The sequence below is a fragment of the Cuculus canorus genome, chromosome 1 (assembly GCF_017976375.1).
Source record: "Cuculus canorus isolate bCucCan1 chromosome 1, bCucCan1.pri, whole genome shotgun sequence".
NCBI lineage: Eukaryota > Metazoa > Chordata > Aves > Cuculiformes > Cuculidae > Cuculus > Cuculus canorus.
The window spans coordinates 141,756,962-141,781,737 of record NC_071401.1 but is presented as its reverse complement, the minus strand read 5'-3'; the positions used below and the strand labels follow the sequence as shown (position 1 = coordinate 141,781,737).

At 46.7% G+C, this 24,776-nt stretch overlaps 1 protein-coding gene across 4 annotated transcripts; it reads right to left on the bottom strand.

Annotated features, from left to right (window-relative positions):
- Window positions 1–568: 568 nt before the first annotated feature.
- Window positions 569–24,770, bottom strand: BID (BH3 interacting domain death agonist). 4 transcript variants are annotated; one of them, XM_054056065.1, is made up of 7 exons: window positions 24,685–24,711; window positions 9,240–9,334; window positions 7,672–7,740; window positions 5,513–5,708; window positions 3,947–4,092; window positions 2,373–2,576; window positions 569–1,071 (listed from the first exon to the last, which is right to left on the bottom strand). In XM_054056065.1, exons 3-7 carry the CDS (start codon window positions 7,678–7,680, stop codon window positions 1,054–1,056), a joined length of 573 nt encoding a protein of 190 aa, XP_053912040.1. In that variant the 5' UTR covers window positions 7,681–7,740; window positions 9,240–9,334; window positions 24,685–24,711; the 3' UTR covers window positions 569–1,053. The 4 variants fall into 4 exon arrangements, with proteins under 4 accessions (XP_053912040.1, XP_053912031.1, XP_053912056.1 ...); XM_054056056.1 differs by lacking the exon at window positions 9,240–9,334 and having other exon boundaries at window positions 24,685–24,770; XM_054056081.1 differs by lacking the exons at window positions 9,240–9,334; window positions 24,685–24,711 and adding an exon at window positions 23,744–23,767.
- Window positions 24,771–24,776: the final 6 nt, after the last annotated feature.

The window sequence follows — 24,776 nt, the reverse complement described above, 5'->3', positions numbered from 1 at the left end:
TGCAGCATGCGCATTAGGGGATATCTTCTGCTGGGTGTAAGCAGATAGTGACAGCCTTGCAGGGATTTTGGATTCTGTTCTCAAGAGGCCTGCCTGGGGTAAGGGACCCTGACCAGTCCTCAAGTCACCCATTATCCAAGGAACTGGTCATATTGTTCCTTTTAATATGCAAGTGCAGCCCTCTTGGGGAAAACTGTCTAAAGCTTCTTGTGCCATTTGATTAATCAAAGTGTTTCCACCTTTAAAAGAAAGTCCTTTCCAGCTTCATTGTTCTCTATTCAGTTGGAGTGATGGGGTGTGTACGATTTTTCCCTCTGCTGATGGGACACTGCTGTAAGACCATGACCCCCAGGCTGCACTTTAATAAATGGTACAGTTTTCAAATACAGCCATGGCCTGCTTCTGTGCTTCTTTCCCCCTCCCTGTTCCAGTGCAGGCACGGGTTTTACCAGTGTGTCTCGGTTGGTGCCAGCTGCATCACGAACAGTAGAAAAGTAGAGGAATGCCATGAGAACTTTGCACGAAAAACTGACAGCACCAAAAGAGATCCAGGCGGAAATTTAAATCCTCAAGAGCTGTATTGCCATGAGAAGTGACAGTTTTATTTAAGTTAAAAAAACCCACAAAATATTTACATACATTGATAACCTGAGGCAGCAGGATCACAGGTGAAGTTTTTGCTGCCCTGTGTGGACTACAGGTATGTATCAAACAACCTGAGTCCAAGTCTGTTGAACCTGAGATGTGGTAACAACACACACATAAGAGATACCAGGTATTCCTCCTGATCCAAGGCTGATACCTTTTTTCTCTTTTTAGCAAGATCTAAAGCTCTGCTATACCTACCCCTCCCTCTCCCTTTACAATTTCTCATGCACACGGCGCACACTGCCATCATTGCTGTGCTAGTCTACAAAAGCCTATCTATCTATGAAGCTCTGCCCTCCCTGTCACAGCTGTACCTCAGAAGTTATGAGCAGAGAAAATGATTTGCATACATCAGAAGTAGAAAGTCTTCAAGAGCTGCATTCTGCACACGAAGGGCTGGAGAGCTCACTCATTGGAGGGCAGCTGGAGGGGGAGAAACAAAGCCCATGTTAGCAGCAGCCGAGCCATCCCAGTGCCCCCCAGCCCTCAGAGGGGCAGCAGCCATCACCTCTGAGCATGCTACAACTCTACCACCTGCTGTGCCCCAAGTTGCCACCCCCTTGTTCTGTGCCAGGGGCAGGGAGACAGTTGGCACCAGCAGTCCTAGGGAACAGTGTGGAACAGCCCCTGGTGCCCAGCTCTATTCCCACCTCAATGCCACTGCACCGGGGTAGGGGGACAAACCCCCAGGCAGCCCAGCAGCCCTGTGCTGGCCCTCCCTATGCTGTGCCATTGGTGGCGGTGGCAGCACTCCAGGTAGCAGTAAAGCAGTGGGAAGGGCCCTCGGTGATGCTAGTGACTGGCTGCTGTGATAACTCAGTGGCTTTGAGCTAAACTGGCTGAAGGGGAGGGCAGTGCAGAGCGACACTGCACATCGATGCAGTGTCCTGCTGCCCTGCACTGTGCCAACACTGTGGCAAGGCTGCAGCACAGAGATGTCCCAGACCTCCAGCACCCCATAGCTCGGTCACCACTGTCCCACAGGATGGCAGGATCATAGTCCCCCTGATCACTCCTAAGAACTACCTCCTCTTGGTGTATATGTGTATGTATGCACACACACAGGATTGCTTCCCCTCCCCTTCCGCAACAGGTCAGGCACTAACAATGGGGCCAACGCCCAGCCTCTACCCTGGCTTGACTGCTGGTTGTTTCATCTCCCCACCTATGCTGCAGCTCCAGCAGAGAACAATGGAGCTGCCATGTTCCATCTGATCATCTCTCGTCGTTTGTTGCTGCTGCTGTTTCAGGGGGAATTTCTTTCCCCTTCCATTTCTGCCAAGCTCTGGGGAGCCCAGAAAGACAAATAGAGCTGTCGGGTCCAAGACAATCATTTGGGAAATACAGCCATCAGAGTTCAGGTCAGGCTTTCCTTCCCTGAGGATATAATTAACCTAAGTCTTATTGGCACAGCTCCCTGAAGAAACTATGGGGAGGACAGGAGCCATCACATCTCTTTCGCTGCCCTACAGAATAAACACACTGTTCACTGGCCCCTGGGAGAGTGGGGCAAACAGAAGGTGAGACATGGCCCCCACAGGCCTCTCTTCCCCAGCATATCAGCCTTCAAAGATCTGCAGGGACAAGCATTCCCTTCTGGCCAAACCTCCAGAACATGATAGGGAAACCAGCAAACCACAGACAGCTGAGAGCTAGGCCACCCATCTGGGAATAACCAAGTCCAGCTACGAGGCTGGCTAAGACTCACAGCTGACAGCACTCACCATTCTGACAATGTAGTTATGGAGATGCTGGCTGATGTAGTTCACAGTGGTGCTGAAGACACGTTGGAGAAGGGATGGCATTGTATTCGCAATTTTTTTGGTTAAGACCATTGCTAGCACCAACATGGCCTTCTCCCGTTCCATGTCTGAGGGGATGGCTCGTGCAAGCCCTTCCACTGCCTCTGACATGCGCCGGGTTATCTCCTGTATAGAAGGAAGAGAGGGATCTCAGTGCAACAAGCCATGGGAGAAAGCTGCTGACTATGGGAAGGCCTGCTGGTAACTGATGTGCTTGTTTTAACACCTCACAGGATGCTGCTCCCCACACTCCCAGGCGCAGCAGCCTGCCTGTTCCACACCCAGGATGGCAATGGGGACGACCGTTCTGAGCTCAGCTGCTTACCCAAGACAAGGAATAGGGGACAATGTGCATACCACTAGAACATTCAGATAACACCTTACACACTCAGGGTGCAACAGCCCCCCGCCTCCCCAGGGTTCACACAGAGTCTGCCAAGTCCTGAAATGGCACTGGAATCTTGGGGCTCCCAGGAAAGGACAACCCACCTTAAACACAGTGAAGATAAGGCTACAAGCTTAGGTGGGGGCTGGCAAGAAGGCAAAGCAGGTTTCACAGAAAAGCCTTCACACCAGCAGGAAGCGGAGAAGGTATCCAAGCATGGAACAAACACTGCCTTGCTCCCAAGATCAGTGTAAGATCAGTTTCCCGAGAGGGACAGTGCACATGTGCACACACAGTAAGCTACACTAATAGTGTGAAAAAGGAAGGTCTGCTTGGTCCAAAGTTAGGTTTGTCTCAGCCTTACAAAAAGACTGAAAGTCTAGGCAATAAATTTGAAGGCCTGACACTTAACTGCGTGGAGGACAAGACAGCAGGAGCGGGAAAAGGTCAGACTTTGCTGGAGTCTGCCTGTGCAGGTGATAAACCCAAGAAAAAAAAATCCCACACCACAACAACACCCCAAAAAATATAGTTTGAAGTCATTCAATCTTGCCTTTTCGGCAAGAAGGTGAGTCTTCAATTTAAAGACAGCATTAGCTTGTACAGCATAAGCAACAGGGCTCTGTAGAAGCAAACCATGGCGCTTGATTCAGATGTGGATCCAATCCAACCAGTGAGCTTAAACAGTTATCGCACTAGAAAAGCGGTACTGGCTGTACCTTCAGTGTTCAGTAACAAGGACAAGTCAAGCTTCTGGCACTAACACTGCTCAGGTTTTGCCCACATGACAAGCATATACAGGACTCGACACCAAAGTCCAAAATGCCTCTGAAAGTCAGTCCTTCTCCACAACTACCTCAGTTTCACCATTTGCAGGAAGGAGATAAGCCCAAGGAACACAGTTTGCAGGGCAACAGCTGCCACAAGCTAGAGCATCACCTCTAACAAATCCTCAAAGGTGAGTGTGTGGGCTAAACTTAAAAGACTGTAGTAATTAAAGCAGCAAACTAGCAAAGATACAGATGTTGCAAGCTTGCTGCTTCAAAGTCACAGCAAGAAGGGTGCACAATATTTAAAAGGAGAACTGCTAGTCAGGTTGCTTTTCACTCACCTCTCTGGACAGATTCTCATTCAGAAAGTGCTGCACCAGATCATTTACTACTCTTGCTTTGATTTCTTTATCAAACTGGTCTCCAATCTCAGCGAGCTGAGCAGCAATGATCCGGACAACTTCTTCATCTACCTCAGGGCCATACCCTGCCAACACATGCAGCGAGATTTAGTTTGCAGGCTGTAATTGGACAAGGTTCGGTGCAGTTAAGCTGACCCATAGCATTTTGCCCATCTCCATTAAAACCTTGCCACCTTAACCCCCAATCACACTGCATTCATACATGGTTTAGGGGAGTGTTAGGAATGGTTGGACTCGATGATCCAATGGGTCCTTTCCAACCTTGTGATTCTGTTATTCTGTGTGATTCATGACATCTACATGCACTACAACTCCCTCATAGGCATTACTCATTTACCACAGACTGTGTGCAAAAAGGATTTTTTCATCTGTAGTTCATGTAAAGTGCAGCCTCACCTTGCCCAAAAAACACTATGAGGGAGGTCAGAACATCTCCAACCAAAGTTTGTACAGGACAGCTATACCCAACACCAACACTCTGCATGGAAAGGGGAAGTGAGAGACTGCACACGAGTTCTTTTTTCAAGTGACCACTATCAGGACCTGTCTCTTAAGCATCATCTAAAACACAGGATCTCAGAGAATCATAGAATAGTTTGGGTTGGAAGCGACCTTCAAAGGTCTTCCAGTCTAAACTCCCTGCAGTGAGCGGGACATCTTCGACTCAATCGAGTTGCTCAGAGCCCCATCCAACCTGATCTTGAACGTTTTCAGGGATGGGGCATCTACCACCTCTGTGGGCGACCTGCTCCAGTTTTTCACCACCCTCATAACAAAAAAAAAATAATAAAAAAATTCTTTCTTATATCTACTCTGAATCTATTCTCCTTTTGTTTAAAAACATCACCCCTCGTCCTGTCTCCTCTTGGCAGAGCTTCGCATTGTTACTTGGGGCATGAGACCTATGCAGGTTTGTAGGAGGGAAGGCTGTTTCACTGTAGCAGTTCCTCCTAATCCTGCTTTGGTTGAGGTCAACATGCCAGCTGACACATCCTGCATGAGGGCCAGCAGCCATCCTGCAGATGGCTAGTGAAGCAGGAACGTACACCAGAAACTATTTAAGAAACAGTTTCCATCACACTGGTAGAGCAGGGAGGGATTCACTCAGTACCAGGACAAGAGCTGTTTCCAAAATCCTAGCCCAAGTAATGATGGAACAATGTGAGGCCTAACTTAACTGTTTCATATTGCACTCCTTGAGGACAGCAATCATTAGTACCAGCTTTGTGGCCCTTGTCTGATGTGCTGCAGACAAAACCCGAGTGACCTGTGCTCTAGAAATCCTTGGGAATATCAAGTTGTAAGCACTAGATACCTTATCCCAAATGTTAAAACCCCAACCAACACCAGCACTGAATGCTACACAATGAAGTTTCCGAACAGAGAAAACATTACTCCTCTGAAACAGACCAGCAGCAAAGATGGGAAAAAGAGAAAGAACTGCACCTTCAGAAAGGCACATAGGATGGAGAAAAGAGCACTCACCTAGCTCACCATTCTGCAAGTGGCCACTCCGATTGCCATCGGTCTGAAGTTCCAGTTCAGCATCATAGCTACCTCTCAGGCAAGGCATAATTCCCTGGCTTTGCAGAATATGCAGTTGCTCTTTGAACTTGCAGTCAGGGGATACCTCCAGGAAGCTGTACAGCAATGCACACTCCATCTGGACAGATCCATCGATCTTAAACATAAGAAAACCACTGTTAAGCCCACACCGAGGGAAAGTCCCACTCAAAATCGCTCCACACGCTGTTTTCCAACTGTGAACCTCCTTTGGGCATCCTCAATAGTGTTAGCCAAGGAGGCCACAAGACTTCAGCAAACATACTAACTCCCGGATGCATATCCACACAGAACTGTCTGACGGTGAATGATTACGGATGGCTCTGATCTTACAAACCAGTGGTGGAAAAGTCAGCTCACCTTCTGCACGTTGCCAGCTGTGGCAGTGACAGAACCCCTGAGCAGAGCTCCTCTTCCAAAACAGGTGTGCACTCAGCACAAACCACCCACTTCAGACATCTATGTTCGGAAGATTTTTACCTCTATATTTGGGAACTGGGCATTCTACTTCCTGTGCATAATGAAGCCAGCAGCTCCCTATTTAAATGTAATCAGAGCACAGCAGTAACAAGGTGGGAAACAGAGATAACAGCATAAGCCTGCAAAAAAATCCCAACGTCCACATTTCTTTTATCTCTCCACTGGGATCTAGGACCAGTTCCATAATAAACCTGCTCAGCTCCCTGCAGAGTCAAAACAGCTGCTCAAAAGAATAGCAACAGTGAAATGGCAGACCTTCAGTGCTTGATATCATCTACGCTGGCACGTTCACCCCCAGTAAACAGGCACATGCTGCCTCCACAGCTACGCACACTGCCACCTTCAAGCAAGACAACACAGAGTGCCCAAATTAGCTGGGCTGGGGCAGCCTGTGAGACAGGCAGATGGACATGAGCAAGGGATCCCACTGAAACATGGGGCCTCATAATCAACTAAAGGCCTCTGTAGGAAACTAGGAGACTGTTCAATAAGTTATTTAAGCAGCTAAAAGCAGTGAATGTAGAAATAGAGAGCAAAATCCTTACTCTGGTATGCAGAATGCTGGCCTATAAGATAAGAAAATGCTCAGGCTTCATTTTAACTAGGGAAAGGAATCAAAGATAAAGGAGAATCGTTTGTCTTGCCAACTGCATACAGTAATCGATATGCAACAAGGATGGACCCGATAATTGAAAAGGAGTCTCAGGTACATTTTGGGAAGTAGAACCCAAAACCTTGCAAGGTTCTACTGTATTTACATAACCATATCAGTGATATCGTACAGGACCCATATTGGCTAGACAAACTGAGATGTAAACATAAAAAGTAATTAAGGATGGGTTGCTTACTTGAGAAGACTGAGCAGAGAAAGGGATGAAAGAAAGGCAACAACAAGGAGAGTCCAGAAATGGAAACAGATGCAAAATAAGGTATATGATCAGGCAAAAATCAACAGCAGGCACATCTTCCATAATCTAAACATGGATGTTTAGACAGCAGTGAAGCTCATCTGGTGACCCAAGTTCACTGGATCACCAGAGGCGATCCCCTTGAACAACTCACTGGATCAGTGATCAGGTTAATGTTTAAAGGCTTGTGGGAGGGCAGAGCAAATAAGGTTAGAACTCTACCCTAACACTAGGCAAGGAGGACGACAGACATTCCAATGCCAGTTCAATGTAGCTTTTAAGTGTGATAAATAGTAGTTTCATAATTGTGTTTAATATTGCACAAAACAATGCAATAAATTGATCACATTAGTGTGTACTGATTCACTTTATTAGTTGTAGTAGTCCCTAGCTTAATCAATAAACCTTGTAGTCTTTTAAATAGCTACACCGCCAGCCTGCAGTTCAAAGGGGGAGTGTAACACTGGCAAGGTAACAAGGAAGCAGTTTGCAAACTAGGTTGTGCCATCCACTTTTTGTCTGTATTCAGGACAGAAGAGCAGTGTTGGGGCCCTTAAGGGAACTCTCGGGAAGACGAGAAAGACATGAGTCAGCATTTTTGGGACTCAGGCCCTTTAAGGTATCTCAGAACAAGTGCTCAAGAGAACTCATGGTCACTGTGAACCACTGACCTCGGTCATATTTGGAACTAACCTGCTCCATGATGGATTTGGAGACAGAGCAGTTCTTGTCACCCTCTGCTTCAGACCAGAAGTCCTTGCCCTGCAAAACAATGAGAAAGAAAACGATGAAAGGAAAAACTTCCCATAAACCCACATCTTGCAGCAATGCTCATGGCTCTGGCCACACCTTCATGTTTCCAGCGATGCCTATCAGCACCTCTGCAAAATGCTGCCCATCATACACTGGCAGCCATAAAAAAAGGCTGAGAACACCACAACAGTCCCAGGAAGAAGGGTCCTGTTCACACGAATGAGAGGCACGAAACTCCTTCCTGCTACAGGCATGTAGAGGGCAGTGGAGCAACATGACTTACAAACGGAACTTTAAAACCACAAGGTGGTACTGGGGAAGGGAAGGACAACCCTTCGCAGTGCCAGGAGCTGGAATAGAAAGCACTGTTATCACAGACGAGTTGAGTACCTACTGAAAGCCAGTGAGCTGCTCAGGTCTTTGTGCACAGCAGCATATTCTGAAGTGACACACTCACCCAGCTGACATCTACGGGACTTGAAGTGTGCCTCCCACCCACCCCCCATGCAGAGATACATGCGTATGTTCAGGCTTATTTCAATGCTTTCCCAACAGATAGCTAGGGACAGAGAAGGCTGGACCGAGCCTCAAAGGTTTCTAGCTACATGAGCACAACACTAAGCCTCCAGGAAGAATGGAGAAAACAGGACCCAGGTCACAAGCTCCCCTGCTCCCAAGGTACCTGCTCAGGGCTGACAACCCTCAGCCTGTCTTGTGGCTGGGCAGCGCCTAAGGGAAGAGGCATGCAGGGAGGGCAGAGAGCACAGTGAAGAAGGTGGCCTCCCTCACCCAATAAGAAAGGGGAGCTGGTAAGAGCAGTGCAGGGTGGGTCCAACCTGCAGCCAAAGTAGTCCCACCTGGTACTGGAAGTTCCAGCGCAAGAAATGCGCAAGATCAGCACAGCAAGAACCAGTAACACGAGACTACCTAGCAAATGCCGAGGCAGGGAGGCTAGGAAATCTGCTTTTTGAACTTTGCATTTACTGCATCACATGCAACAGTCCCACAACTGCACATGGAAGTCTTTAGTGCAACCTAGTTTCAACTCTTGATGAGCAGGGCCTGGCTAAAAGCAGGCACTACCTCCCAACCAGGCAAAGCACCAAGGAGCACAGATGACCTGCTCAACATCAAAGACTTGGGCCAGTGATGAATGACCCTATTCCACAGTAACAACTCCTCACAGCTGTGTATTTTAAACAATTAAGTGTGAAGAAAGGAAGAAGAGGAGGAAGTGAAAGCAGAAGGAGCATTCAAACTCTGAAGGAAACCACAGTAATAATTTCAAGACTCTGACTCTACCAACTTTTCCAAGGCTCTTAGAAGCCCCCAAGACCAAAACACAATCTCAAATACGTCTAAAACATACAATAGCCCACAGGCAGCCTCTTAACCATGAGCTCAGACTGTTAGATCAGACTAATTAATAGCTTCCTAAAATACAGGCTTAGCCCTTGCTGCTTCGTGTTCTCCTCTGTTCCATTTGAATCCCTGTGGCTGCTACTCACCTCTTCCCTAATCAGTGTGCCCTCTGCCTTCCTCTCTGGCACCTGACAGGGCTCTGAAACAGGTCAGGGTGGCTCTTCTTAAGAGGTTCACTCTGCTGGAGGAGAGACAGATGTTAATTCAGGTTGGAGACTTGAGGCAGAATCCCCAATACTAAGAGGAAAGCAGGGATGTAGCACTAAGTCTGTGGCAGGACCAAGGCTTTTTGCAAAATCCACAGAAGTCATAGAATCACCAGGTTGGAAAAGATCTCTTGGAACATCGAGTCCAATCATTTGCCACAAAAACATGTCCCTGAGCACCTCGTCTACCTGTCTCTTAAAATACCTCCAGGGATAGTGACTCAACCACCTCCCTGGGCAGCCTCTTACAGTGCCTGAGGACCCTTTCTGTAAAAAATTTTTTCCTGATATCCAGTCTGAACCTCCCTGGCACAGCTTGAGGCTGTTGCCCCTTGTCCTATCACCTGTCACTTGGAAGAAGAGGTTAGCACACTCCTCTCTACAACTTCCTTTCAGGTAGTTGTAGAGAGCAATACGGTCTCCCCTCAGCCTCCTCTTCTCAAGGCTAAACAACCCCTGTTCCCTCAGCCGCTCTTCATAAGACTTGTTCTCCAGCCTCTTCACCAACTTTGTTGCCCTTCTCTGGACACATGAGCAACATTTCTGGAGGCTAGGCAAAGCCTCACATTGCACATTTTGGTTTTACATATTATTTTAAATTCAAAGTAATTCAGCCCAAACCCAAAGTGTTTGTTTCACAACTTGTAAACAGTGGATATACTCTGGTGCTAATGCCTGTGGAGTTAAACACCACTTCCTGATCTGTCATGGCTGAGACCACAGGAAGCCTAAGGTAGTATTGGGCCTCTCCTGCCTACATCCCATTTGCCTTGAAACCCACATTCATCACACAAACCTTGGGCTCTACCAGTATTGCCATTCCCACACAGCTCTAGCCTATGCCAAAAGCTTCACGTGGGATCACAACAGTATTCCACAGCTGGTCAGATTAACCCATGTTGGCTAATTTGGGCTGGTAAAAGCCAGCTGACTTCACAACACAAGTTCAGGCTGAACAAACATCCTCATCTTTCAAGCTGCAAGAAGTTGCACCGTCCACTGTTCACATCACACTACGTATGCAGAGAGGCAGATGTTCTCCCACAGTTCTGGCAGAAGTGTGACGCAATCCAAGCCACCACAGCTGCAACTTGCACACAAGTGCCCAGATGTGCAGGTGAAACTAGCTGAGTAGCACCAAAGAGATTTCTCACTCGCATAAATTTTACAGCAAAACCTCCTCCACCCAGACGTAGCTAAACCGTGCTCGGATGACTGATTTTTTTTCTCATTGCTGAAAATTCCAGTAAACTGCTGGAAGGGGAGCTGAGCACAGTCAGGCAGGTGGCAATAAACAAATAAAACACCAGCCTGCAGAAGGGCCAACAGAATCCTTCTTAGAGCAAGAGCATGGAACAGAAATAGAAGCCGAGACACTTCTTTAGGGGGTTTGACACCTGCCACATCTTTCTAAGCCAAGCTCAGAACGTAGCTTTAAAACTCAAGATTCCCCACATTTTTTTGTCACACTATCTCACATTGCCAGGAAACTCATTTGGCTCACTCCAAACACTCATGAAAGAGGGAGCCAAAAAGAAATGCACTGTTGTCTTTTCCCACTCCCTGCTTTAAAAGCAGAAGCACAGACCACTGAAAAAGACCACAGGACGGAAAAGTGGCACTTTGCTCCATTCTCAAATCAGAAAACACACGTCAAACAAAAAGATCCAGACCTATTCTGGCCATGCCCATACAGCAAGGCCCAGAAAGGCAGGGTACAACAGCTTGGCATGAGGTTCTGCACGCGTGCCATCCACACTGGCTTACTATGCTGACTAAAAGCTGTAAGAGAAGCTTACGCCTGTGTGCCCGTTCCTCATGAGAATTCCTGTAAACGAAGAGGAAAGGTGCATGGCTATCTCCACACACCCAAACACTGTGTTTTGAAAGCACTTCTACTTTTCAAAAAGAGGTAGAAGCTTATTCACCATTTATGACAGAAAGGTCCTCCCTGGGTGCCCTGCACAGGTAAAACGCTTCGACAAGAGCCTCAAATCCCGACAGAAAGGAGCTGTGCAGTCCCTGCCCTGCCAGAGTACCTGATGCACCCAGGGGAGGCCATGAAGATAATCAGACGGCTGGAGCCCCTCCCATATGAGGATTGGTGGAGAGCTGGGATTGTTCAGCCTAGAGAAGACTCCAGGGAGACCTTAGAGCAGCAGTACTTACAAGGGGGCTGCAGGAAAGTTGGGGAGGAACTACCAGGGAATGCAGTGATAGGACAAGCAGGAACGTTTTAAGCTGAAAGGGGAGATTTAAATTAGATCTTAGGAAGAAGTTGTTTATTGTAAGGGTGGTGAGGCACTGGCACAGGTTGCCTGGAGATGTCATGGATGCTCCATCCCTGGAGGTGCTGGTTGGATGAGGCTTTGGGAAACCTGACGTACTAGGAGGTGTCCCTGCCCACGGCAAGAGGATTGCAACTAGATCATCTTTAAGGTCCCTTCCAACCCAAACCATTCCATGATTCTATGTTACTGGGCATGCAGAGTCAAGAGACCTACAATAAATACATGGGCGTTTCTCCCTTCCCCTCAGGAAATCATCTCAGCTCTACATAAGTCAGACACTCCACAGCACAAATCCACAGAAATAAATATTTTAAAAAATAAATTACCTATCATAGCTGCAAATTGCAAGTTTTTTCCACTCCTGCACATGAGCAGAGATTAAGACAAAAAAGAACAATGTAAAAACCCACCACACTCGAAAGTATGTATATGGTAAAAAATTAAGATAAGGAGGCTTGAAGATGATAACATCACAAACTGAATTCCCTGAATCAAATTCACTGAATCAAAGAATCACCACCCAGGCAGAGAAAATCCCTGAGGGGTTCCAGGCCTCAGTTAATGACGTTCTGCTTGGGTGGTCAGAAATGCACCTGAGAACTGGAAAAAGGATTTCTCTCACACAATGAAATGAAATGGCTTCCTACTACTACAATACAGGGCAATTTTTTTTTTTTCCTTTAACTAGTAATTCCAGAAACCTCAAGGTTTAGGTAATTACATTGAATCAATGTAAGGGGCTTGGATAGTCACAAAGTTCCTCCTGAGAAGTCAAATTCCTTAATGGAATGTCAAAATAAAATTGGACCCTGACAAGAGCAAACCCAAACTGTCAAATGTAATCATTCTGATGCCACACGAAGTTTTCAATCATTACAACTTTGGAATCCTGGTAGTGTTAGATTCAGATTGAGACCTTTTCTGCTGGATGGTAAAAGTTACCTTACATTGAGTGAAAAGAATCTTTAGTTAGAGAATGGGAAAAGATGGAGATAACATCTGCATTCCTATTCAAACTAGATCATAGAATCATAGAATTACCAGGTTGGAAAGGACCCACTGGATCGTCGAGTTCAACCATTCCTAACACACTCTTAAACCATATCCCTAAGCACTTCGTCCACCCGTTCCTTAAACACCTCCAGGGAAGGCGACTGAACCACCTCCCTGGGCAGCCTGTTCCAGTGCCCGATGACTCTTTCCATGAAAAATTTTTTTCTGATATCCAGCCTGAACCTCCCCTGGCAGACCTTCAGGCTATTTCCCCCTTGTCCTGTCCTCTGTCACTCGGGAGAAGAGGCCAGTTCCTTCCTCTCCACAACCTCCTTTCAGGTAGTTGTACAGAGTAATAACGTCCCCCCTCAGCCTCCTCTTCTCCCGACTAAACAACCCCAGCTCTCCCAGCCGCTCCTCGTAAGACTTGTTCTCCAGCCCCCTCACCAGCTTTGTTGCTCTTCTCTGGACACGCTCCAAAGCCTCAACATCCTTCTTGTGGTAAGGGGCCCAGAACTAAACACAGTACTCAAGGTGCGGTCTCATCAGTGCCAAGTACAGAGGGAGAATAACTTCCCTGGACCTGCTGGTCACACCATTTCTGATACAAGCCAAGACGCCACTGGCCTTCTTGGCCACCTGGGCACACCGCTGGCTCATGTTCAGTCGGCTGTCAACCAGCACCCCCAGGTCCTTCTCCTCTGTGCAGCTCTCCAGCCATTCTTCCCCCAAGTCTGTAGCGCTGCATAGGGTTGTTGTGCCCCAAGTGCAGGACCCGGCATTTGGCCTTGTTGAACCTCATGCCATTGGTCTCAGCCCAGCGGTCCAGCCTATTCAGATCCCTTTGCAGAGCCTCCCTACCCTCCAGCAGATCCACACTTCCACCCAGCTTAGTGTCATCTGCAAACTTGCTAAGGGTGCACTCAATGCCTTCATCCAGGTCACTGATAAATACATTGAACAGAGCTGGACCCAGTACTGAGCCCTGAGGAACCCCACTTGTAACTGGCCTCCAGCTGGAGTTAACTCCATTTACCACCACTCTCTGGGCCCAGCTATCCAACCAGTCTTCAACCCAGGAGAGTGTGTGCCTGTCCAGGCCAGAGGCTGACAGTTTCTGAAGCAGAATGCTGTGAGAAACTGTGTCAAAGGCTTTACCGAAGTCCAAGAAGACTACATCCACAGCCTTTCCCCCATCCAGTAGTCGAGTCACTTTGTCATAGAAGGCAATCAGGTTAGTTTGGCAAGATCTGCCTTTCATGAACCCGTGTTGACTGGGCCTGATCACCCAGTTCTCTTGCATGTGCTTCCTGTTAGCACTCAAGATTACCTGTTCCATCACTTTCTCCGGCACTGAGGTCAGATTGACAGGCATGTAGTTCCCCGGATCCTCCCTGCAACCTGTCTTGGAGATGGGCACATCAGCCAGCCTCCAGTCTAGTGGAGGACCCAGTCACCCAGGACCGCTACTAGTACATGCTACTAGTACCTGCTACAAATCATGTACTACGGCTGCTTTATAGCTGCTTAAAGTCTTGGAATGAATTTTATGGACTATGATTTTTTAAACATTGAAATACTAACTAATTTTAATACATTATTCCTTCGATTCATTCATTAGGCATGCAATCTTCACGTGTTAACAGCTGCCTCTGAGAAACCACCAGATGTCCTGAAACATTCAAAAGAAAAGACTGCAACCAGTGTTTTGGATCAGCTCTTTCCACCTTCCTTAGCAAAAAAATGAAGGTATTTTCAAACACAAGTTTAGGACCCTTACATCAGCTCTAAGAAGTCAGTGTGGGCCTTGTCCATTCCAACTCAACATTGTGTTGGGATGCAGGTCCATGGGGAAGCATACGTTAAATAAACACTTTTACAGTCAGAGGAGCACATCCACCAGCTGCTTGTCAGCACAGAATCACAGACTTCTATTCCACCCCACACATGCCAGTTTTCACAAGTGAGAATTCTGTGGATGCTTCCCACAAAGCAAGTCTCCACCCCAAGGCAATCAGGACCTTTTAGACAGTCAGGCAGAGAAAGTAGTCCGTGGCTAGAGAAATAAGAGGAAAAACTCTGGTATCTGCTGCTAGCTGGGCTGTTTGTTTCCTGGTGGGTTTATGGGCTGGAAATACAGTGTGACAGAGTGATGGGTATTCTTCTGGGGACTTCAGGCTGTGTGATTTGCTTACCATGTCATGAGTTGAAGTGCTACAGACAGGAGTCTGGTGCGGCTTAGAATATCCTCAAATATGGAATTTCATAAGACTGCATTGCTGTTTCTCTTCCTGACTTCCCTATAATGGCTGGTTTTGTAAAGCAGTTGTGCCTGTGGCAAGTTTTCAGGAAGACAGCGAAATCAAGTGGTTATGGCTCGATATGTGGTTTTAAAATGTCAGGTCACATCATGAAGTGTCTCAGTTTCCCTACCTGTAAAATGATGCCGCCTTCTGTAAAAGTCTCTGCAGCTCAACAATGAAAAGTTTTCCTACAATACGGGTAGGAGCCAACAGGTCCAGGAAGAGACAAATAGGCTCCTTTTTTTGTCTTCCAGTAATGATGTCATCATGACTGCTAAAAATAAAGTTCTTATCTTTCAGCTGCCAGGCAGAGAAAGCAGTGCACGGGTTGGTAGCTTTTTCCTTGTCAGTGACTGATGCTTTATTGCAGTTTCTGCTTTGAAGACTTTAATTCAATTCCAACTCAAATGTGAGACATAAAGATAAGTATCTTGACAACTCACACAATAGATCCATTGACTGATAACGTGTCTGTCCAGGTGTCTGTATGGGATGTGTCTCAGAATCCAGACAAGTTGTTAAAGGAGTCAGTTGTACAGGCATGTGGCTTTGCTGCTGGAAAGATATGTTTTCATAACCAGACAGTGTCTGATAGAGCTGAAAATAGTAACTCACAGGCTGAGCTGTGAGGAGTGGTGACGGATATAAGGGAAAGGAACGGTAAGTTGAGGCATTCTTTGTGGAGTGGATTCTCTTCTGAGGTGTCTTGAAGATACAACAAAAGTGTGAAGAAGGGACAAAAGCTGATTTATAGGATGTCTTAGCTCTGTTGCTCTGAGGATTCTGGAACCTGTTCCTGTTGTGGCAGCCTCGAAAGCCATTGAGACTTCCCCCTAACAGGTAGCTATATGCTACTGGGTGATTCTTGCTGCCAGGGTGGTGTTGATGACATGCTTGCAGTGCCTAGAGGTACAGCAAAACCCACACTGGTTTTAGAGCAGGTGAAAACTTACATGCTTTGCACTTGTACTATTCCCATGTGTAGCTCTTCTCCTGGGAAAATAAAATGTGTGCTTGCAGTGTTTGTTCTTGAAATGCATAATATATGGTGATGATATAGCAGGGAGGGACCTAGTTTGTTCTCTTTCCAGCGCATCTATGGCCACTGCTGCCTCTTCTTCTGAGATGTCACTGCACCACCAGTAAGGGCTGTGGGAGAAGCGGTATACAATAGACAAGGCTTTTCCCTTGGTTTGACCCTGCTGGAACTGCAAGAGATAGTTCAATGATGTGGGAGGAGACACAGGAAGAGAGCCATGGAATGCAAATTGTCTTGCAGTCCTGCCTCTACTTCTTTTCTGCCCTGCAAACTTGCAGTGTCATCTCTCCTTAAAACCTGGAGTCAGGAGATTCTGGCTCTGCCTCTAGTGTTGACACCCTTTGTTGGTGCACTACAACTGGGAACAGCTGCTTTGGCGAGTGTTTTGTAAGATTTAAAGACTGATAGAGCTTGAAGATGAGAGGGAGAAACAAGAAGGGACACCAGACCTGTGTTGCTGGAGGAGAGCAGAATGTACCATCCATCAGTATGTACTCAGCCCTGTCTATGAAATGAATAAATAGGATGTTATTATAGCCACAAAAAAAAAAATGTGTCCCTGTCACTATTCAGCCTGCAAAGTATATGCCAGCCTGTAACGTTGCTTAGAAGGCCCCAAAATTTTGACTCATCCAAGACACACTGTCTTAAAAGTGGCAAAACAGACAAGCCACAGGCAGAATACTTTGAGACACTTGCAGGTCTGTGGCCCACTGCAGGACAGACCCCACTCCCCTATCAGTTCTGATTTATGGTGCTAGGCTCTTAGGAAATACACCCTGCTTGTCAGAAACCACTAGACTGCTTAAATCCACCCCTCACTGCTACTGGCAAGCATGACCACCGATTGCTTCAAGCTGTCAGCTTTTGTTTCTCTTCCTTTCAGCTTTAGATTGCATCCTCCTTTAAGATGTGAATAATGCCACTACCAATGACTCCTGAAGAGAAAAATAAGAGCAGTTTGCTCACAACACCTTGGATGCAAAAATACACTGAAACAGGCTGAATACTTCCAACAGTTTCAGTGTATATTTATCTTCCAGTATTCAGTGGCACTTAAACTCTAAATGGAACACAAAGGCCCAACACCAAACGATGCTGGTCTGACTGCCTCCTTAGCATTTTTACCTTTGCTTCTTCACACTGACTTACTACAGAGTGAACAACTCAGCCTGGACACTAAGTACTCTCAGCAGCGTATTTTGACTTTGAAATACATTGCACAGTTTGTTTGATGAGTCTTTGTTTTCCTTTTAGAGAAATTTTATTAGAGACAATTCTAAAAAGGTTTTGACTGGCCTTTTTATCAGAGATTTATTTTGGCTCCCCAAGGTCTGCTGCTGTCACATTATTTTTCAAGATGACATTAATTGCAGCAATCTTCTAGTTATCAGGGCAGTACTTTGACTTCTTCAGAGGAAAAACACCCAAACTTTCTCATCAATCTTTATTTTCCTTTGGCTGAAAACGCTCTGTTGCTCAGCCTCTAGGCAGCACATCAATGAATAAGAAGGAACACTGCCATATTACTATTTCTCTTTAAAAAGGAAACATAGGCAGGAACTTTTGATTACTGTGGTTTCTATATCAGATCAGTGATGGAGGCAGCATGACAGCACTGTTCAGTATTCTTCAGAAGCCAGCCCACAGACGCAGCTGGGCTGAAACTGAGTCAGCAGAAAGCCTGCAGCTCAAACTGCCCCAAAGCCTGGAGCTGGGATTTGGACTCAGCTAACTAGACCCAGACCCAAACCCAAACGGAATTTGCACATCTCCATATTTAGGGCACGGCCACACCTGAGAGGAAAAGCCAAGATTTGGATCTTGACTGCCACAGTGCAGATGGGGTTTTGGATATGAAACTGAGCTTAGTTTTGACCCTTTGGTGTTGAGCAAAGTAATTCCAGACAGGCAAACTGGCCCTGCATTTCACCTTCTCACGAACATTAAGAGAATACTTCCACCTTTTCTAAGGACCTGGCAGGAGGAAGTACAGCAAGCCCAGATGAAAAGGCACTATTCCCCTCACAAGACTGCTAGTCCTTACAGGGTTAGCTTCATGTTCACAAGTCCAACTATTTCAGCACAGCAGCTACAACACAACCCTGCAGTGATGCCACAGGGCACTTTTAAGCTGTTGTTACTGTTTGGCTCTTGGAAATGACTGGAAAATGGGAAAGGCTGAGGAATTGCAGTTCCAGTCTTCTGATATGGCAAAGGAAGAACAAACAGACAGAGCAGGGAGCTCCTCAATAATGTTGGTAACATGTGAGCACTGGAACAAACTCCAGCCATCACTGGTGATGTGCAAGTGACAGTGTCAAGTTGGAGCACTGCGAGACTTGCTTCCAGATTTAGAAGATGCTCCTGCTGGGGCACCAGCACTGGACACTTGCACTCTGGCGTGCTTTCACAGTTGAGCAGCAACAAAGTGCTCAGTCTCCGGAGCAGAGAGGACAGTCTCTCTTATCACTTGGTGACACTGCCTCTGACAGATGCAGGTGCCACATGGACAGGCTCCGACAAGAACTGCCAACTGAAAGATCTCAAAGTGGGACTGGATACAATAACAGTCATGCCACCTAGAGGGCAAGAATATCCTCCTTATTTTAATTTAACAGAAATACTGCTGTTAAGTATCAGCACAAGCACAGATCATCCATCAGTGAGAAAATCAGGAATGCCACTTCATATTGAAACTTAGATGCATTTCACAGCAGATACCAATAGCAGAGAGGAAAGTCAGTCTGTCTTTCCTTTGCCTGACTGGCAAGTTAAGTAAGCAAAGTGGGAAACTGATAAAAAATAATAATAACAGCAAAACGAAATATCAAAGAGAGCTGCATGGACACAGGTAGCCACTAACAGCAGCACCCTCTGCCTTTGGTTACCTTCAGGCCATACAACTAAAGAACTCCTCTTCCAGACTCTTAAGTGCCTGGAATATCCACACAGCTATCTGAAAAAAAACCAGAAGCTATAAGGATGCTCACAATGTGACAGTTTAAACACTGGATCAGTGTGGGTCATTTGAGAATACCTGTTCAAGGAACAATACATAGTAAGAGAACCCAATCAAGGCTCTCTGCTTAGTTAATAATACAAGTGCGCTGATGCAATAGCCACGATGTTGCAAAGCTACTAAGCAACAGCTTAAAGCACAGGACAATTTATGTTCAACAGGAATTTTACAGCTGATACTTCCCAGAACAATTTTAGTGGAGCCTGTTCACCTTATCAGACTCAGAACATTCGCTACAAAAAAAGAGAAGATTTAAAGCATTTATGGAAAAAGGAGTACAAAGACAAATCTTCACAGCTGCATGCCTGTCTGCTCTGAAACCATACACAACCCTGTCTCGATATTTGAGAGCTTCTCCAAAACATGAAAAAATTAATTTTTAATGGGCTTTAACATCATAGCTATAAACATCTCTTATCCTCTTCGCTTTTATAAAACAGCCACGCACCACTACAGACGGCCAAAGAGACAATTCACAAAAAGAAAGCCTGAAACTGGTTCTTTGATTACACTGAACCTTATGAGTGCTTGCTCCCACCATGTTCTGTTTCAATCTCCTACTCCCACCATGATAACTGAACTGATGTAGCCAGTGAAAAATCAAAATAATCTTGAAGCATCTCTTCAAACAGGAGCCCAGACATCCTCAAGAACCTCAAAGAGGAAGTTATGCATCAAACCAGGCAGCCAAAAATGCCGGTAACTCAAAACAGCATTCACAGCTCTGCTGAAAGCCTTTTGACAGCAGTGCCTCATTAACGTTTTCAGAATAAAAGAAAACATCATCTCTTTTAAACACCTTTAACTCAATGATACACAGCTAAGGAAATACCCTTTTTCAAAGAAACACAGCAGTATTGCAGCAGAACACCTGCTTTCATGAGCACACATTTCCTACTGCCTAGGCAAATCTATGCAGTTACACAAGATGCCTCAGCACTTTGCAGCAATCTTCCACTCAGCACTGCTCCAGGCTCTCTTGCAGCAGGTCTAAAAGCATGGTGGAAAAGCGTGGATTTCCACACACGGAGAAAACATGTGACCATGCATGAAATCACAGAAACCATTTCATTTTCAGTTTTAGCTTATGAGGAAACACAGATGAACACTGAATCCCAGAGGCAAATACAAAACCAAGATACAGCAACCAGCTGATCTAAGTGGATTTGGTTTGTATGGCTGTTAGAATCTAAGGGTGTAACAACAACTACACCAACCTACTGGGAGTTAGTTACACTGACCCATTAACGTATTTCCTCCTTTAAAGGAGATGAAAGAAACAGCCCAATATATTAGAAAGACTTGGGCATGGCCCATTCAGCACAAACCACAGCAAGAGCATACTAGAAAAGACCAAAGGTTGCAGTGTTTTATCAGAAAATACAGCAGGTTCACAGATACTTAAACAACAATTTGACATCCACGTATGCAATGACTGCAAAAACAGTCCAAGTCCCCCACTCATACCTTCAGTGAAGCCGAATAAAAGCTCTGAGATTTTAAAGTAAAGTGGTGAATAAAATACTGGGGTAGAATGACTTTAAAGCCACAATGACACTGTCCTCTCTTCTAAGAAATAGCAGCATTCTGAGGATGTAGTGAGGCATACAGCATTCTCTCACCAGCAAGGACAGCTCAATGAAGCCCATCAAGGCCAGGAAGCACTCCCATCACCCTGTGCAAAGCGATAGACAAGCCAGCAGACTGGATCAAGAAGAGCGGTCATTAAGTGCCCAAGGCAGTTCTAACAGCGCTCTTAAGCCATGGGGCTACTGAAGGGGATAGGACTGAAGGAGTCTTAGAGCAGCTGTGGCAAAGAAGGGTGCAAGAGACATCAACACACAGAAGCAATGCATGCCATCTCATCCAGACATAAGCAGCTGTCTAATGCACAACTGAGGCAGCTGGAGTCCTAATCGCTTCCCAGCCTAGTTAACAGCAGGATGTCAGGACATGGTACACAACAGGCAGCTGGTACAAATCAAGGCAATCACGGAAACTTAACAGATCGCTTTCAAACCCAAAGAATTAGTTTGGATGCTCTGTGTGACATTTCTTTTTACATTTTACTCCTCCTTTCTCTCTCCTCCTCTGGGTCAAAATAAATAAATAAATAAATCAGACTTGTAAGATCTTGGGGGAAGGGACCAACCATAAACATTCTGTAATCATTACTGATGAATTTTAATTAAAGCTGAAGCCAGTCCCTTGCAACTCCCTCCAACCCCAAGATAAGCCATCCAAAACTACAACGGATCAGACTTCAAGTAAGAGGTTTGCACCTTTGGCCAAGCCAGGAATTCAACTCCCTAATTAGAACTATCTGTCCATACTTGGCTTTGCACAGCACAAAAGTATGAAAATAATTCCAGCCTCCAAAACCTTATAATCTGACAGCAAGCTAAGAAAAGCAGAGGAAGGTGCTTTGCAAAGAAATACTGGATTTTCTGGTTAACTTTGCTCTTTTTGCCAGCTTGAGGAACTGGTGGAAATGAAACCTGCTCACCTGCACTGGATTCCCTTCAGCAGAGAAAACTGCAGACAAGGCTGATTCCCCTACCACTTGCTATTTCCTACTCAGAGGCCACAGGAGCTGCTTTATCAAGAAGCCAACTCCTCGTGGTTGCTCCAACACAGTCATGCCAGCAGTCTCTGTACTGAGCGTATAAACCTAGTTATTACATCCCTACTTCCCCATTCAATGGAACACGAGGGAAGCATAACTTCTAAGCAACAGGTCTCTCCAGGACAGTCTCCAAAGGTGGCAGTCACTAGGTTTATGTGCCTGTCTGCTTCCAGACTCAATTTTTTTCTGTAATAGAGTGAAATTGTTATCTGTTAGATCTGTCAGCTCTTCAGACTCCTGCCAAGTGTGTATGACTCCTCTCATCCTGTTACACAGGAAAATCACAATACAAGGAAACAACATGGCATAATTGACCTCAGGTGAGAGACAATATAATACGAACACCTCAGCCTTCCCACGCTATGTATCATAGCTTTTACTGTTTTGGCAGCTAACGGAAATAAAAAGCCACACTGAGCACCTTTACAAGGCCCTCACATTATCCACAGGTGTAGTGTCCTGGTGCTGGGTACAGGTACACCTAATTCCCAGGAGCAGAGATTCCAGGTTTGCATGGGCAGCACTGGTGGAGCAAGGCACACTGTTCCACCAACAGGGCACAGCAAGAAACAGAACTGAACTCCCTGTCTCAGCTGTACCAGCGCCAACTGGCCTCATCCGGCAGTAAGAAATTGGGAGGGCAAGAACCCCCCAAAACCACCTGACCAAAACCAAGTTTTATTTTTAATTCCTAAATTCAGCAGATGTCACCAAACACAAACAAGAAGGAACAACCAAATAAGAAGGGGAGATTTTCACACCAACCTTTCCTAGTACAGGGCAGCCTATCCAGAAGGCTCACCATTGGATGTTACACTCTACACATACACAAGGGATGTTTTTTGCCTCAGCTGGTCCCTAAACCAGGCCAATTGGTTACTTGTAATGACAGACAAGAGACCTAGAAGAGAAGACAGGAATATGGGAAGGGATAGGTTGCAGATTTGAGCAGAGTGCTAGAACGCTTCCTTGTATATAATGCATTTCCCCACTGTTTTTGTAGAACACCATCAGCACAGAGAGACCACAAGGAGTAGGTGTTGCAAAAATTTTACCTTAAAGATTCCAAACACTGCTGAAGTTGTTATTTAAAGAAGTTGTCAAGAAGAGAGGAAAAAAAATGTACAAAACCCCCCTTCTTTTAATTAACACCTTTAAAATATTATAATTCCACAGGCAGGTGATAGCAGAGTTTCGGTCTGAGTAGAGACAAAAAATTACAACAGAACACCAGTCAGTCTTCCCCACAACTGGAGTTTTGCAAAAAGTCCTTTACCAAAAAAAAAAAAAAAAAAAAAGACCAAAATAAAAGCCCTAAAATAGTTTCCTGTTGAGGAAGCACCTTGCTCCTTCCTCCACTGAACATTTTAGCCATTTTCGAAAGATAGCAAAACAAGTACCCTACAACACGATTTCAGCCCAGATACCCCAAGAAACATCACAAGAACTGCTGCCAACTTCTGAAATAAGCATGGACTTTCTGGACTAATAGTTGAGCGATTTAGGTAACTGAGGCCCTGTACCTTAATTGTTTAGTTAAAGCTATAAAATGTTGTACTTCAAAAAAAGAAAAAAAGACAAGAGGCCCACTGCACTCACCAGTCTCAAAGCCGCTGTCACTCCAAGGTACAGAGACAATCATCTGACCACACGCACTAGAGAAACCCCTTTCTCCGGAACAAGGCCTGCTCACTCAGTTCCTTTCCACCTTGCATGCCGCCCAGCTTCCCGCCCCAGCCTCCAGACAGTCACTCCGAATTGAACAATCCTTGGGGCGCAGGAACGCGCGCCTGCTCACAGCAAACAAAGAGACAGCCAGGGCGCTCACGACCTTCCCAGGCAGCCACAGCCACCTGCAGTTCTGCGGAACGCAAGGAGACCGGCAGAAAGCACACCCCGCACTGGCTGATCTGGATGAACCACCAAGTCTTCCTGCGACTTATGGCACCGTTACTGGAAATCCATTCTTCCCTTTTCGCTGTAGCTGCCACTCCCACATCCTTCTGCCGCTAGAAAACTGAGGAAAGCATGGTCCCTCGGGAGTTGCTGCTACAGCATTAACTCCTTACTCTTCCCTGCCCAGCGAACATCCCTCTCCGAAAACACTCACCAGAGACTGAGAGCAAGCCGCCGAATTTAAAAATCATAAGGAAGCAAGAGAGAGCTTTTTGCTGTTTATGAGATCCCGCCTAAGCAGAAGGGAGGGAGGGAGGGAGGTCTGCACCAGAAACGGAGATAAGGGGGCAGAGGGTGACTTGATTACGGTGGCGGAAAGCAGAAGGTGGCCCAGAGTGAATAGCAGAGCAGGGGCTTGGTAACAACACAGGCAAGGGCAGCAGGGATGGAAGAGTGGGACAAGCTGCCCAGGGAAGCTGCCCTGGAGGTGTTCAAGGCCAGATGAGATGAGACTTGGAGCAACCAAGTGGAACTGGATGGGCTCCGAGGTCCCTTCCAACCCAAACCAGTCCATGAAACGTAGAAGAGCGAGGCCGGATAGATGTGGCGTGGCAGAAAGGAACCGGGGTAACTGCGGGGGGAAGCATAAGAGCTTCCAGCACCCATCAGAGACCCCGGGCAGCGCTCCCTCCCCTCGGGGTCACCCCCCAGTCGCTCCAGCCAAGGCGACCGAGGGGCTGCGACACCAACCGGCTCCCCCCCCCGGGAAACCAACGCGCCGGGATCCTCTCTCCTCCCGCGAGGAAAGGGGAAGGCAAGGAAGAGAAGGCAAGGGGGGGGGAGAAGGCAAGGGGGGAGGGGGGAGAAGGCAAGGGGGGAGGGGGGAGAAGGCAAGGGGGGAGGGGGGAAAAAGGGGAGAGGGAAAAAAGGAGGAGAGGGAGGAAAAGGGAGAAAGGGAGGAAAAGTCGTGGGAGAGGGTAGGAAGGGAAGAAGGAGGGGGGAAGAAGGCAGGGGTGGCGGGGAGAAGGCAGTAAGGAGGAGGCAGAGCAGAGAGCAGCGGGGACAGAGGGACGGGGGAGATGACGGGGGCGAGGACAGAAGGCAGTGAGGAGGGGGTGTTTGGTCAGGGTTCTCCCCGCGGTTCCCGCCACTCACCGGGCCAGTCCTGGGTCTCGCGCGCGGCTTCCTCCCCGCGCGCTATTTGAGGACGGCCCCTTCCCCCCCCCACCGCGGGGCGGGAAAGCGCG

Excerpts from the sequence above, each read along its gene's own strand:
- BID (XM_054056056.1), bottom strand. Across the intron at positions 4,093-5,512 it reads CTTGCAGAATGGTGAGCTAG|GGTATGGCCCTGAGGTAGAT; the intron begins GTGAGTGCTCTT and ends ATGTGTTGGCAG. Across the intron at positions 2,577-3,946 it reads ATGAGAATCTGTCCAGAGAG|GAGATAACCCGGCGCATGTC; the intron begins GTGAGTGAAAAG and ends CCTTCTATACAG.